The sequence below is a fragment of the Micropterus salmoides genome, unplaced genomic scaffold (assembly GCF_014851395.1).
Source record: "Micropterus salmoides isolate LMB-PRFRI ecotype aquatic unplaced genomic scaffold, ASM1485139v1 Ms_hic_scaffold_8, whole genome shotgun sequence".
NCBI classification, from domain to species: Eukaryota; Metazoa; Chordata; class Actinopteri; order Centrarchiformes; family Centrarchidae; genus Micropterus; species Micropterus salmoides.
In genome coordinates, this window is record NW_024044570.1 from 18,089,340 (window position 1) to 18,104,983 (window position 15,644).

Here is a 15,644-nt window from a genome sequence, read left to right on the forward strand (position 1 = left end):
GAAAATCAAATGATCATTACTGATATTTTTCATTCAACACAAAATGACAGTTGCCTGTGCCTCCTCGTGGTTATCATATTTGATTGTATGAGCGCATATGGTTGCTCCCATTTCTCTATATGCAAGAATGAGAGTGCATTCATATGTCTGAAAAACACAATTATATGCATGTTTCTGTGTGCAAGCATGCGTAAGAGAAGTGTGTGCTGTACTGTATGTCTGACTGCACTTTCAGTATCTGTATCTGCGCGGATGTGTGTGCGCGCATGTATGCCTGTACGACGGAGGGGTGGAAGAGCTGGGATTAAGCATTCTAGATCAACATCACAGCGACTGGGAGGACCCAGTCCTGCACTCATGGCCACACATGTAAACTCGAAAAATAGGTCAGTGGAACACAACACACTCACACACACTGATATACACACACATGCACCAGTATCAACTCAAAGAATCACAGTCTGCCAGTCGCGCCAGTGCCTTGTCGCCTGTCTGCGACCCACGCTCAACACTACCACGCACATCTTCCCGCGGAACAGACAAGTCCTCTGGACTGGAACAACAGGATTAAGAACGGGGCAGAAAGGAATAGCGACAGTAACCCCCCACCATCACTCCTCTCTGCATGCTACCTCACATCTATGTAAAAAAAAAACTTCTGCTCTGAAGCTCAGAAGCTGTTTTTGTCAGAAGTACCCCGTGCAAAGACTACACCGGCTGTGGTTTCCACAGCACCCCACACAACAGTTGCAGAGAGAAAACACACACTGAGGAAAAAACATGAGTAAGATATATTTTCAGATTTTTATAGGTTAAAGAATTTTTTTTTCAGTTTGTCTTTCTGAATAAAAAAAGAAAAATTCTGCTCATGCATGAAAAGAAATATTAGAAAAATCTTAATTCACTTGCACGCATTCAGGAGCACTGTATTAATGTATATCTCCCTCCCTCCCTCTCTCGCTCTCTCTCCCTCTCCCTCTCTCTGTCACACTCATGCCTTGCAAATGAAATGCAAAGAGTTGGCAGGCATTGAATAGCGGAGCCGTACTTCCCTACTTGTTACTCAGGGTGCAGGATCAGCATGCATTTTGCTCTTACCTTTCATAGCTGAAATCACAAAATACATCATTAAGCTTCGAGTCCATAAGAGAAGAACTATCACCAGCGCAAAGCCCTCCACTGCTGTCTCAGCAGCAGCTGGCCAGCACAGCTCTGTCTCTCAGCCTCCGAGCATGACCACACCAGAATCCATGTGACTGTGACATCAGTGTTCATGTCTGACTGCTCCCCACCCACTAGCCTTTGATTGGCACAGCATGCAGCCAGTAGGGGCGCTGAGAGCTCAGGCAGGGAAGCTGGCCCTCTTCCCACTGATTGCAGTCAGAGGCTTGTATACCGGCTTGCTAGACACAGCACACTCTCGCTATCTTCTGTGGCTTATCTTTTTAGTGCAAGGATAAAGTCAGAACCAGTTCTAGCAGACACCCGTTTTTCACGTCTTGTTCGGCTCCTTCTACTCTCTTGATTTTCTTGCTTTTTAAAAATGGTTCAGTGTCAAGGATGAGAAAAAAATTCAAAGAGGGGATGAGAGGAGTGAAGGAGAAAAATGGATGAGGAAAACAACAGAGAGGAACAGGAAAGCAACAAAAAGGAGAGTGGAGTGGATGGGGATAAGAGGGGATGTGTAATTTTTCTGTGGCTCAAAGCGCTCCACTCTTCTCCTCCTCCCTGTCTGTAGATATGAGTGATCAGTGTGAGGCCAGATGTCTGCGAGCAGCGGTGGGCCCTACACAGAGAGAAGATGAGCGGAGGCTCAGCTTCTTCCTCTGACCTCTCAGAGGACCCGCAAGACCTTCTCTCTCTCTCTCTCTCTCTCTCTCTCCGACAGCTCTCACACACTTTTTTTGACAGGTGAAGAAGGGGAGATAGTGACGGAAGGGTTTAGATGATCCACTCCACCCCACAGCGTCCGGGCGATGAGTTTCTTGCTATCATTTCTCCCTCCTCTGCCCCTCGCTCTTGCCCCCTGCTTCCCATTCCAGTCTCTACCTCTCTCTCTCTCTGTCTCTCTTTCTTCCCCCTCTCCTCGCTCATCCTCTCACATATGATAATCTGTTCTGACTCCTAACCAGCTGCCTCTCTCTGATACAATATTCTGGTTTTAGTGCAATCCAGCCTTGGCCAATAACCACGTTGCATTTGGCATTTCCATGAATAAGCTGGAGCTCATATCATCTCGTCTCAAGACAAACATCACACAGCTTCGGTTTCTGGCGCTGCAATATTTTAAATCTAAAAATTAAAAGGAAAAAATATTTTTTCACCCCACCAATATTTAAAATGTGGATATTTTAGAGGCTTATTTCACATTCTCTACAGATGTTTGATATTAACAACACAAGAGCAGCAGTGTATCTATGCCACAGAATTATGACACCACAGCTCAGGAATTTCATATTAACAATGCAATTGAAAGAGACATTTTGATGATTTATTTATTCCTGTTTTACACACCAAATATCTATATTCATTTGATGCCTTCTTCTGTGTTCTGTTCATTAAATAAAGGTACTTCTAACCATGTATAAAATGGAAATGAGGACTCAGCAGCTTGCAACATAAATCTTCCCATGACAATGTTTCATTAGGACCTCTATGATCCATTAGAGACACTAAACACATTAACTCACATTGTGTCAACACTGGTCTCTTATTGCTCACCATCTAATGAACAAAATATCATTCAGAGGCTGATAGCATCAAATGGAGCGTGCCTCGGGTACAGACTATGCGCAGACAGGCTCCGGTAAACTATTCAAAACAATGTGATGTCAGAAACAGCACAGTGGTCTCATTTTAATGTTGCCATCTTCCCACAAGATCTTCAAAGTTCACCAGATGAGTCAATGCCAAGGCCCACGCAGGAACGTGTTCAACTGCCACTATCTGTGGTCGTCTGGCTGCTGAAACTGGCTCCTGTACCAGCCTCTCTAGAAACCAATCATGGCACGACACACTGTGGCTTAACACTGAGCTCTAGTTAAGGGAGAAGAAAACAAAACATGATAGCAGGGGTTGAGTCGGATGGCTGGTTATCCAAGAACATCTGAGAGGAGGATAACATCCATTTTACGATCTGAGCGTCAGGAGAGAGTTGGAAGGAGCACATGTTTTGTCTGCTTACAATCTACAACCTATAAAATAATGCGGCAAACACAAAAAAAGTTTGCTCAGGCCTTTTGCATCCAAAGACAGTAGCCTTTTACAGAACTTCAAAGTTATATATTTTTTTGGCATTTCTGCTTTTTATTTGATAGTCACAGGCGAGAGGAAAAAGGGCCGGGTAGGACTCAGCCTTTATACATGGTAAGCAGTCTGCCAGGTGAGTTACCGGGGCACCCTCTCCTTTCACAAAACTCTTTAGTGAACTACAGGTCTAACATCTCCATTGTCCCCCAACTTGTCTTGAATATCCATCCACTTCAATGTTTACAGGCTTGGTCCACCCAAATCACAAAACAAAAACATACCATTTTACCAAAGTCAAGTGAAAACTGCAGATTATCCAGTGTAATTTAGGGGTTAAGACACTAGGGATATAACGATTACCTGTTTAATGATAAACTATGGTAAAATTTCCCGACAGTTATTACCGTACCACCATTACCACGCTATTATAAACAAGCGGCAAAAACTGTCCAGCATCAACCAAAGTTAGCGAAGTTAGTCTCCCAGAAGCTGGCGCACATACGAAGTATGCAACCTGGGTTTGTTTGGGTCAGTGACAACACAGCGGAAGACATGCTGCAGAGATTTTTAAGTCACTCTGAAGTCGTATTTTAGTTTTTAAGAGAGCCCTGAGGGAAACTTGGCTGAAGAAAATTACCTTATAGTGAATGCAGGGTGAGTTAACTTTTAGCTTTGGTTTGTCTGTCTGACTTGCTAATAGCTTGTAAACTGAAGCTCTCAGTGTTGCTGCTCTTGTAAAAACGCTACACGTTTTTCTGCGGCTGTGTGCGTTGTGTGTCTGCAGAATCTATTCGTCCACTGCACATGATTACACGTTACGCAGTTTAGTCAACCAACCAGCAGTTCTTGTTCATTTTAATTCCAGCAGCTATCAAATTAGTTGTAAAAGTTCAGAATAAGAGAAATGCTACAGACTGCTCTGTATTTATGTCAGTTGTTGGGCTCATTGCAGTTACTATTACTGTCTTCTAAAGACTTATTTGTTTTCATGTAATTGTGCATGAGGTCATTGCATTACCTATATAATATAAAATCTTGGTCATGCACACTTGGATGGTTTTCATATATTTACAAAAGGTACTGGCTGTTGTTTTTTATTTTTTATGCAAACAAAATGGCAATTTTTGTAGTTTTCAAGATAAAACTTGTTGAAATGGTTTCAGTGTGTGTATCAGTACATTTAAATCTTTTTTGGCACATTTTTATAATTTTTGGTCACTATAATCATGAAATGAAATTTTCATACCGTTTCCTCCCTACTAGACACCGACCATAAACCTCAATGTCTGTTACTAAAATCTGTCCTATCTCTCTGTCCCTTCATTTTCTGTCATCTCACTACTGTTGCTATATAATAAAGACTACATGCTAAAAAAATCTTTTCTTTCAATATTGTGACAAACATGCATGACAAACAAAATCCCATTCATTTCCAATGCATTGGGTCAGCAGCAGAAATGTCTGCATAGCCAGACAGCAATAGAGGTAAGCAAAAAAGTATATTTTTGTTGTTATTTTGGTAAACCGATCCCTTAAAAAAACCACAATAAACTACTAAACCAATCTGGAAATTGTTCTATTCCTTTAAGCTCTACAACAACTATTTAATCTCCAACTGTATATAAGTCTGCTTAAAAGCCTAGACTCCCTAAGGAGAAATATTTCCAGCAAAGCTACTTCATTTACTCTTGATCACACTCTCCCTTGACTGCTCCACATTACCGGTGACGTATGCCAATATTAACACTGAAACTTGTTCATTAAGGCATTGATTAAGCAACAAAGGCACTGATGGTGAAATGTTTGTGGGTATTAATGCAATGATCACTGATGTGTAACCACCATTAGTATAATTTTAGTCAACCATTTATTTCTTTATAGATTAAAACCGATATTGTGATAGTGAACTGCAACGACTCCAGGAATGACAGAGTTTCTGTGTGTCATTACTGTTACAGACACTGAGCTGAACACACTGAACACACACTACATTTGCGCATTTAGTCCAGCCCAGTCATGTGTCTCGCACTCCTTTTGGATTAATTCAAGCACATGTATTTACTGTAAACAAGCCCTGTGGAATGGAATTCAATTGAGATGAGATGCAGAGCATACACTGGTGCCCCCGGAGGAGAGGAGAGAACCAGAGCTGATAATGGACTCATTAGCAGTCTGTCAGTAGCCATTCCACGCACAGACTCACCATGCAGCTGATCCATGTTAACTCTTACAGCTCTGGACAGGCTTTAAACCCCAAAGCCTTTGACCCCATAAACAGTTATAGACTTAGTAATTTTATGTCCCAATCTCTCGATATTTTAGAAAGTTGAGGCTTATATTCCACCACAGAGCCACCTGGGTGTTTGAAACTTCACCACCAGCCTGAAGCAGCGGCAGAATTAACAAGCTCCAACAGGCACTCCATGAAAACAATACAGATCAATTTAATATAGATGCCAAGGAGTGGAGGGCATAATATTAGAACCATAACAGCACCAGCCCACACCACACAATCATAAACCAATTTAGGGCCATTCCAGGCAATTTCCTGGGGGCTTCCACTTGTGGGAAGACTTCAATAAATCACACAGACAACAAAGGGAATATCTATTTCAGTGAAAATAGAGGACACTATTGGGTTATGTCCAGAGGACTGCGGAGAGTTGCATTTAAAGGCGCTTTTAAATAAGCGCAGTGAGAGTTTAAAAACATACTACATGCCACTTCTGTGCCCGGGTTTTATGGTATAATGTGTAGCTACAGGAAATGCTGTTAACTCATTACGGCTAATAGATTTTCCATGGAGCAGAACATTGTGTCTAGTTTAGTGAGGTAGCAGCTGTAGGTAAGTCTTGTGCTTTTTAGACTCTGATCAGATGACTCTTTATTAGTGACTATATACACCGCCCTTCATCCTTAAAATGCACAGCAGCCCCATGGCCAGCTCAGCACTATTCTCTCTCTTTCTATCTGCCACTCAATACACATAAACACAAGTATAATATTTATAGAACAGCAGGGTCAAAAGGAAGAGATATGAAAGCGTATCATTCCTACATAGGTGAAGTGTATGCTTGTCAACTGTCATGTAACCAGAATCAACAACACAGTACATATAGTGAATGGTTGACAAGGCTATAGCCTCTTGTTTTACTGCCACCGCTATTTATAAAGCTAAATTTAAATCTTTTTTGAACAAACGCAAAAATAAGAGCCTCTGGTATTTCCAAAGAAATTGAATCAAATGTTTTCGTCAAAGAAAAAAAAAAAATTCAAGTACTGTGTCACCATGGTAGCAAAGCCAATTTGTCCTGCATGGACTGACCAAGCTTCAGATCATTTAAGGCAGACTTGCATGCCTGCTCCACATTAAATGACCCCTTGCAGGTATGAGTGGGGTGGTGACAAGAAGCTGTGTGCAATATGATACGGACTACACTGCTTCGATGAAAAGCCGCTATTTTGTTTAGTGGCAGTTTAGTTGTTGCAGTTATTTCTCTGCTAGACTTAAACTAAGTGGAGTGTCAGGCCATTTGTCTCGCTTCAGCAGCAGCAATAGTGTTTACAATCTGTCCACTGGAACTGGATGTTATATTGATTGATACAGCCTTGAAAAAAAACATAGTTCTCATGCATTCAACAAAGGTTGCCATTTAAGTGTCTGGAATAAATCAGTTTATTTATTTGGTTTATCAAATGAAAAGGCAGTGGTAAGGAGACAACATCAGCACTGCTGGAGTGCTCACGGATATATCACAAGGAACAATTTTTCAATAGATCAATAGAAATCAGATTTAACAATGAATTGCACTGCATCTCTTTTGTGCGAAGCTGCCCCTGGGAACAGAAGGGAAAGGGATAGGAGGATAGAGGGAGAAGGAGCGAAAGGGAACGAGGAGGGGAGATTATCGCAGGCATGGCAGCCTGTGTGAGAGGCTTAGCCTGGCTAGGCAGGGAGGTGGAACCCTGTGAATTCTAATGAACTGGCAAGGCTCCCCCAAACCAGCTCCATCTCCATGGCATGAGGACGACAGGAGGGAAGGAGGAGGTGATTAGGAAGGCGCAGCCCCTCTACGGCAAACCAAACAGAGCAGGTCATTTTCACTGTGATAATTGTGGCTATAACCAGGCATGAGGGATTGGTAATGGACCTGCTTATTCTTCATGCCCTGCAAAGGCAACAACTGAGCCTGTCAAGGGGAAAAGCATGATGATGTGTTTCTTTCCTGTTGGTAGGGTGACTCTGGTAAGAGTTGCAATGGCTGTTGAAAAGGGCAGCAGGGGAACATGGCCTTTGAGGGAGAAGTTAACGAATGAACTTCATTATTGAGGAGCATACCAGGGAGACCCCCCGGAGTGTGTGATGTATTACCTAGCGTCAAACTTACACACTCCCCCAACATCACCAATATAGCCTGACATCAGCTCTGGGGGGAGGTAGGCGTGTAAACTAAAATAGTTAACCTTCTGGCTTAAGGCCAGAAGAAAAGAAGACAACAGAGAAACAAACTGAAGAACAAGATTTGCATTAATACATTTGTTTTCAATATAAAAAAAAACTATTTTAAAACCTCTAAATTACTCAATATTTCCTCTGCTTTTAGGGTGAACAATTTCACCTTTATTCTCTCTATTGAAACACCAAAGTGAGTAATGAGGCAGAGCCTTTTCCTGTGACTGCTCAGCGCAGAAACCCTCAGAAGAAAACTGTTTTAGCTTAAACTAACACATATATCTGTGACTTCAGGTAATGCAGTTGGTCCGGTGAGGGATTCCAGATCAACGCAATGTAGATTACTCTCATTTATTAAAAAGCAGATCTGTTCAAGAATGAAACTTTTTCTAAGCTCTATGAGCTTTATAAATACAAGTGACCCACTGTAGGGACTAATGTTTTCCTCAAGATTGAGGGAGATCTTCAGGCTATGCGCGACGCGCACCACTTAGCTTTCCCCCTTCCCCTCTTCCACCGGGTCTGGAAGGAGTTTCTTTATAGTGGATGGGACGAAGGAGCTCTTTTACTGAGCGCACTTTCAACACTTTTACTCTTGACTTATGAGGATGCCATGGGTGCAGGGGAGTGATTCATCACTGCGTGTGCTCCTCTTGCACCCTCACACATTAGTAATGTGGTCCGCTGAGGAGGAGTCCTGTCATCAGTCTGTACCTGGACCTTCTGAACAAGGTAGGTCAACAGGAGGCAGCAGCGGCTGGCCCACTTTTAGTCTTTCACAGCACCTTTAAGTTTCCTCCAGCTCAGCCACAGCTGAGCCTGACGGACATACTAAGACCAGCCTGGTCAAGGGGAGACACTGCCTCAGTGCTGTAACTGGTGTACTCACTATATCTGTTGACTCAGTGAAGCTTGTCCTCCCAGTGCCCAAGTACAGCAGGCCAGGTGAAACTTGGTGATAGGTTAAAGCAAGGGGGACAGAGTATCTTCATTGAAAATATGTGTGTCTGTGTATGTAAAAGCAACAAAAACAAACAAACAAGAGATGATTCATACTTTGGATGAAAAGTTCCAGAGTTATCCATCTGAAACCACCTGAGGGAATTTCATCACAAGACTCCCTAGTCTTCTGTAATATAGCCGCAACAAAATAAGTGGCAAACATGTGATTGTCTGTTCTTTCACGAAATATAGAGCCACTTTAAGTTAGCATAAGCTTTTGACCTTAACATTGCAGGTAATGCACATTTAAATACCTACCTCAGTATTCATGTTTGTCATTTTACTTGTGAAGATTAGGTGTAAAAAGGCTATTTGAAACCAAAACACAGGATTAAGGGATAATGCTGCTCTGTGTCTTGTGAGTCGACCTTGATTCTGTAATCCAGCACAATACTGGAGAACAGAATATTTCTCTCTCTTGTACATTCAATACTCTCACTGTGGAACAGCTCACTCTGATGTAATGGCAAAAGCATAATGGCAAGACGCTGAAAGAGAAAGTAATCTGAATTAAAGGGAACTTCATTGTAATATCTGGAAATAGAACTGGAAATAGCATTACAAGATTTGTACAAAAAATAGTATTGACAGTACCTTTACATTGATTACAGATAAAAAGGAGGCTACATGAAAGTATGAGCTGACAATGTTGTTAATGTAAGAGAGGACAAAAAAATACAGGCCATAAAAAAAACCTTAAGTGAACTGATTTGAATTACGCAGACCTGCACTTTAATGACCATGGTGAGAAATGAACTTGATCTTTACAGTGAACCAACCTGCAGTCAGCCACGGCGTTATTAGGGACCGTGCCACTTAATCAGGGAGGACGCCAATTTAGCAAGGAGCTAACTATGCAGGAGGGATCCTATCTGGCAGCAAACACATTATAGAGCATTGTGTCACCTGACTTGCCCAGGTATGTAGACATGCTTTCCTCTTTTTTCCCCAATCTGCCTTATTTTCCTGACTCCGTATCTCCTTTCCCATTTTTTTTTCTTTCACCCTGCCGCAGACACAGTAGAATGAAAACCTGCCTTTGATGTCTGGGATCCTATAATGCTGAGCAGTAGAAATTCGCATGCCTGTTATCTGTAGAATCTTAATGATGACGGCTAACTTCACAATGGGTTAACCACATCTCTCTGTTCTTGCACTGCACACCCACAGAAACACAAATTAATAGCAACGGAGAAAAAACAGCATCTCTCTAATAAAGCAGATTCAACAAAATGTGCACAATGCGATCAGCACAAATGTCAATGTATAATATCACCGAAAAGCTTTTGTGAGCACTTCTGCTTTCTTCTCTGCAGATGTAACTTTTTTTTTTACTTTAGTTTCTGACATTATTTGTCGGAAACATATGATCCTCATGTCAAATTGATCTGATTGAGTTTAAATCGACATTTGATGCTCGGTATGCAAACAGTTTGTTGTGCTTTGTCCCAACATTTTTATTTTATTTTTTTGATGCACTTTGACAATTATTATTGATCTTGTAATGGTGCTTATGAGATATTTCAAAATCATTTTATTATAGAGGACATCTTACTCATTGCATGGTTTATTCAACAACATTCTTCTGAATAATTCAGGAATTCAATTATATATGTTAATTTTACCCACCTTTATTCATGCATGATATTGCATCAGAATTTTCATATCCTAAAAAATCCATAATGGAATATTTTCCTTTTTGCTCCACTTTAGTTTATTATAATTTGTCTCAAAGTGCACTTCAGTGAGAAGTGAATACCATCAATATCAGACACACGCTGGTCAGAGTGATAAGCTCTGAGCATGAGAGGACAGTCTATGTGTATAGCTGTGACTGAGGAACTTGATGATGGCACAAGGACATTTAATTATGTCCCCCATCTTAAAGCTTCCCCATCAGCATCAGTCAGGATCATATCTGGAGGAGCTCCATGACCTCCGCCTCTGTCGCCCTCCATGAATCAAACCTTTCATTACATGCTGACACCCTTGTCCTGTGCTGAATGTGTATACACCATGGGAAAGTGATGAGACATCGGAAACCTGATGAGTGATGGATAACCTGCACTTGTGCAAAGGCTGGCCGACTGTGCCGCAGCGAGCGCGAGGCCGGTCGTGCCCTCCCAACCATGCCAACTGCTTCGCCGGGCAGACGCCACCCTCTCAGCACAGCCCTCGCCTCCTGGCCCCTCTCACCTGAGGTGGCAGACAGCCGGCAGAAGAGAAATCGCCAGCAGCAGATGGGGCCACTTGCTTTGGCTGGCCCATCCAAGCATTGTGTCCTTGTCACATGTCACTTACTCTTGTTTTCTGGTCTGACAACACTTCAAGACAGGGCCTTTCAGTTTTTAGTGAGACACAAAAGGGAAAGGGTGAGGAAAAGCTGACGAGGCCTCTCTTCGCTCCGGCTCAAATTCTTTGAAAGAGCCAGCACCAAGAGAAGAACCAGATTAAGAGCCAACAAAAGCAGAGCACCCCCACAAAAAAGCTGTCGTGCACCCCTACAGTTCCCCTCACCACTCTCTTCCTTATAAAACATCCTGGACCCCCAGGAGGTGATAAAAAGAAGCGCCCTTACCCACAGAAAGTATGCAAAGAAAGTGCATGTACAAAGGCCATTTGCAATTTTACAAAATGGCAGACATAATGCTCTTACTGAAAAACGAGGACCTGCCATATTGTGTTGGAGAGGAAAAAATATGGCAGCAGAGAAAAAATGGAGAAAAATCATGCTGGCCTGGTTTACGACAAATAGATAGCTCTATTGATTTCCCTTTTACAGTGACTGTCCATCCCTCACTGTTGTGATTACACTGACCTATTTCAGAAAAAAATAGCCGTCTATTATAGATTAAACCAAAATGTCCAAAAAGAAAATACTCTTTTTTTGTGGAACAAACAAATAGAGTAAGATGAAACATAACCTACAGTACAGAAAGAGAAAAGGATTGTGTCAATTTAAACGTTCAATGTTGCTCTGGGAGTGGAGGAAACAACGAGTTCTAGTGCCATGCTGAGAATCAAATAACTTTCCACAGAAAGAGCGGATGTGCTTAGTGTAACCCTGCATTGTCAATTTCAATCCTTACAAAAACGCAAAACCATTAAAATGATTGCAACATTGCTCAACCAACATTTAAACCAATTTTACAAACTTAGAATATTATTTAGTAAGAACAACAGAGTATAGCATATGTGATAATAATCTAATGTACTGTATGTGCTACTGTATTGTTTTTCACTCAATACACAGTTCAGTGTTGTATGCTTTGTGCTGGTGATTCCTCTGCGTCTGTGTGTATTGCTGTTTGTGCTCGTCCTGCTCCACTATGTCTGTGTCGTGCGTCTCACTAGACTATCTCTCTCCGCGTAGCTCAGGGGACTCTGGCTGGCTGATCTTCATTATCAGCCCTAGCTTAACAATGTACTGGATGCACTTCCCACATGAGTGCAACTAACAAATCCCCACAGAGCTGAATCAAGGCAACAATGTGATGAAATACCTTCAAACAACCACTGAGCATGGAACACTGAGCTATGCAGAGACAACTCACACTGCCCCGGGTGATTCCACAGGAGTGCGCCTGTTGCCAAGCAAAATTAGACAGCAACTGGGACATATTATTCTCCTAAATTGGCAATGTACAGCACTATTAAGGACAATCCATCTCATGTTTGATTAACTGAAAATACCTCAACTCACTGAGCCAGTGCAGTAGTGTTCTACAACTCAGAAATCGGAGCAGGATCTGCCATGCCATTTAGAAGAAAATCAGCATGCTTTACTACGGTAAAAGCTGTCATTGTGCTATGAGAACACAGCGAGCATTATTGGGATTAATAATGCTGTTAGCAAATTTTTCCAAACATACAGCAGACTACTTTTACGAGAGAAATTTCAAATGCACAAAGGCATGAAATCTACAAGCTCTAGCTTTATAACTCTGGGTCTCACTGACTGATATCATTTCACTGTAACTCTGCTCTCTGTTGTTCTAAGGCATAGCAGAAGAATCAAAATCATCTGGTGCCTTTAAAACAGATTGGCTGCACTATTACTATGTGAGCACAGATCTCTGACGAGAGAAACTCAATACAAGTTGCTAGCAAATAGATGAAGATGCAGGAGCAAGGCCATGTTTCTCAATCAGTGTAAGGAGTCTGTCACCACAATGGAGATAAATATAGGATGAAAAAACTGCGACTCTCTACAACGTATCTGTGAGGCTGAAGAGAGGAAGCCTCATCTGTCTCCTTTTCTCTTTTCCCAGCGATACATTTGTACTACTGCCTCCCTCTGGCCACTCTTTTCACAATCTAAACTCACACACACTACTTATAGTACACATTAATGCAGAAAATTGGCAGGATAAAACAAACACCTGTGGAATTTAATGGAATCAAATAGAATGACAATGCATGTGCAGTGCTTGAATAATAGTGGATAGTGCTTTTGTGGTGCTTTTTCCATAATATTGTAGGGTGTTTCTGTTATTTTGACATATTAGCATAGTGTCTTATTAAGCTTGTATGTTTTGTATAATCTTATACAAAGCAAACTGTTTTGTAAAAAAAAACAAAAAAGCAAATTAATATAGATCTGCAGGCCCTTTTGTGTATCTTAGTCTGAACACTCAGTCAGACAATCAGTATATTGTACATCTACAGCTGCAAGAGAGAAAGAGCATTTGCTAGGTAATCAGGAGATCTGCTCGGTTCGAGGAAGAGCATCCTGGCTACGCGACCTTTGTGTGTGTGTGTGTGTGTGTGTGTGTGTGTGTGTGTGTGTGTGCGTTAGTTGGCTTTCTGCTATTCGAGCTGTGAGACAGAGCCCCAGACTGCTGATGGTAGATTAGAGGTGAGACGTCTAATCTCAGTGTAATCAGCTGCTGCATCTGATCCTCCGCTCCACACCATCTCTCTCAACAGGCCTAAACAGAAACTCATCTCCCAGCAACGTAGCCTTGCAGAGGTGGGAGAAGGTGAACGCGTATATCTGGTGTCCACCATCAAAGTAAAAACTACAATGCACAATTTAAGCCCATGATCTTTCACTGTTATCTCTTTTTGAAATAGGCAGTTTCAGGGATACATCAACTGCTACTGAAAGTCCATTTAACAGAGTACACGTAAAACTGTCAGGGAAATGTACAGGAAAACCACAGTTGACTTCTTGCTGAGAAATACAGCCTTGTGGTAAAAAAAAGTGCGTGGGGCCGCCCCTTATGGGGAATGAAGAAAGAAGGGGGAGACAGAGAACGAGAAGAAAGAGTTGTTATAATAGCCAGAATGGGGAGAGGACATCACAGTCATTGGCACAATGAAATAAGTATTTGTTTTCATCTAGAATACCGATACTGATAGCTCAATGATTAGTCCAGTTGTTTGGATGGAAGAAGGAGAGGAGAGGAGAGGAGAGGAGAGGAGAGGAGAGGAGAGGAGAGGAGTCTGCCAGTGAACAGCTGCCCCTGTAATTTATATTGATGAGGGGACTGGCATGGCGGGAAGCTTCCAGCAGTTTGATCACTCAGGCAGAGTGGGGAGTTAGTCAGAGACACGGCCCATCCCTGTGGTCTGGGTTGGACTGGGAAGACCTCCTAAACACACACACATACACACACAACACATACAAGCAGGACTGCCAAACTCCCATTACGAGTGGCAGTGTGGACTGGCGCAGTGGGGAAGCCAATGTTTTCACTCTGAGAACAGAAATAGATCTACAGCCTGACTATAACCATGTAGGGCAGAGCAATCTCCCTCATTATTACTCCACCATCCATATAATCACCAGGCTTCTCTGAAAAAGACCTTCCCTCCACATTCTCAATGACCATTAACTGGCCCTTGAACCTCTTCTTGTGCACACAGCTCTGACAAGGTTCTACAGTTGCTTCCTGTCTGTAAGGCACAGCAATCAACTACTTGTTAAGGAGCTTTACTTTGATTTCCTCACATGGACAAGATTTGAATATTTCTCACTGAAATGAGATAGCGTAGTCCAGTCTCTGCCCAGGACTTTGAACCCAAGACTCTTAAATCATGCTCTTTGATATGAGCTCCCTTCCGGTGTAGAGGTGCTTAGTGCCTCACTAATTAAGATGGGGCGTGGATGGTAGGTCAAAGCGTTTCTGTTATACCTTGAAGATATCCTGACACAAACACGAACATGCAGGCGCACACAAATTAAAAAAAAATACCATAGCCCCTCCAGACAAGCAAATATCTTAACACACAATCATGCTGCTGTTTTGACGGGCTGTTTGAGTAAGGTAGAGCTCTCAAGCATAGCAGATCATATCCTTTGCCCTGCTGTCTGATGTAAGAAAGAGCCGGGGTGTTTTACAGGGTGAGAAGCAGCCTCTCACAATCTGAAACACTCCGACCGCTCTTACAGAAAAGCCCTCTGGCCGTCCCTCTCCACAAGTTTCATCAGAGTGATCAGAGCAAAAGGATAGCCTTCAGGGCTAGTTTCTTCCATTCACACAGTAGGGTATGAACTCACACGCATAGATGTACACACACACACACACACACACACACACACACACACACAGACACACTGCAGTACACAACACAAAAGCGTTTTTACATGCCTTTTCAAATGCACTTCACACATGTCAAAATACAGTACAAATCACTTGGAAATCATTGATTTCTACAGGTTTGACTGTTCATCAATTCTTCATGAGCAGACTGAAATTGCAATGGTGGTTAGATAAGCCTGTGTACTATTGTTGTAGTGCACAAAGAAGTCTTGCATCTCACATGTGAGACATGTTTCACATACTGTGTCTGTATCTTTCAATTTTAGTGATATGATCTATACTTGAAGAATACAAACTCTTGGTAGTTAATGCAGCCTCAGAGGTTAAAAACCACCACACAACACCACATCCGCGTTGTTCAGCTGCAAGTCCTTGCAGAAAACAAAGAAGTG

At 42.2% G+C, this 15,644-nt stretch overlaps 1 protein-coding gene across 2 annotated transcripts in view; it reads right to left on the reverse strand.

Moving 5' to 3' along the window:
- Window positions 1-15,644, reverse strand: part of roraa (RAR-related orphan receptor A, paralog a) — a 174,744-nt gene that overhangs the window by 38,765 nt on the left and 120,335 nt on the right. The window contains exon 1 of one of the 2 annotated variants that reach the window (XM_038705300.1): window positions 1,099-1,251. The exons of the other annotated variant lie outside the window; for it this stretch is intronic. Coding sequence (XP_038561228.1) covers window positions 1,099-1,129 — 31 coding nt within the window. The 5' untranslated portion in view covers window positions 1,130-1,251. Of the gene's footprint in view, window positions 1-1,098; window positions 1,252-15,644 lie in introns of those variants that run through there. 2 annotated transcript variants of the gene reach the window in all.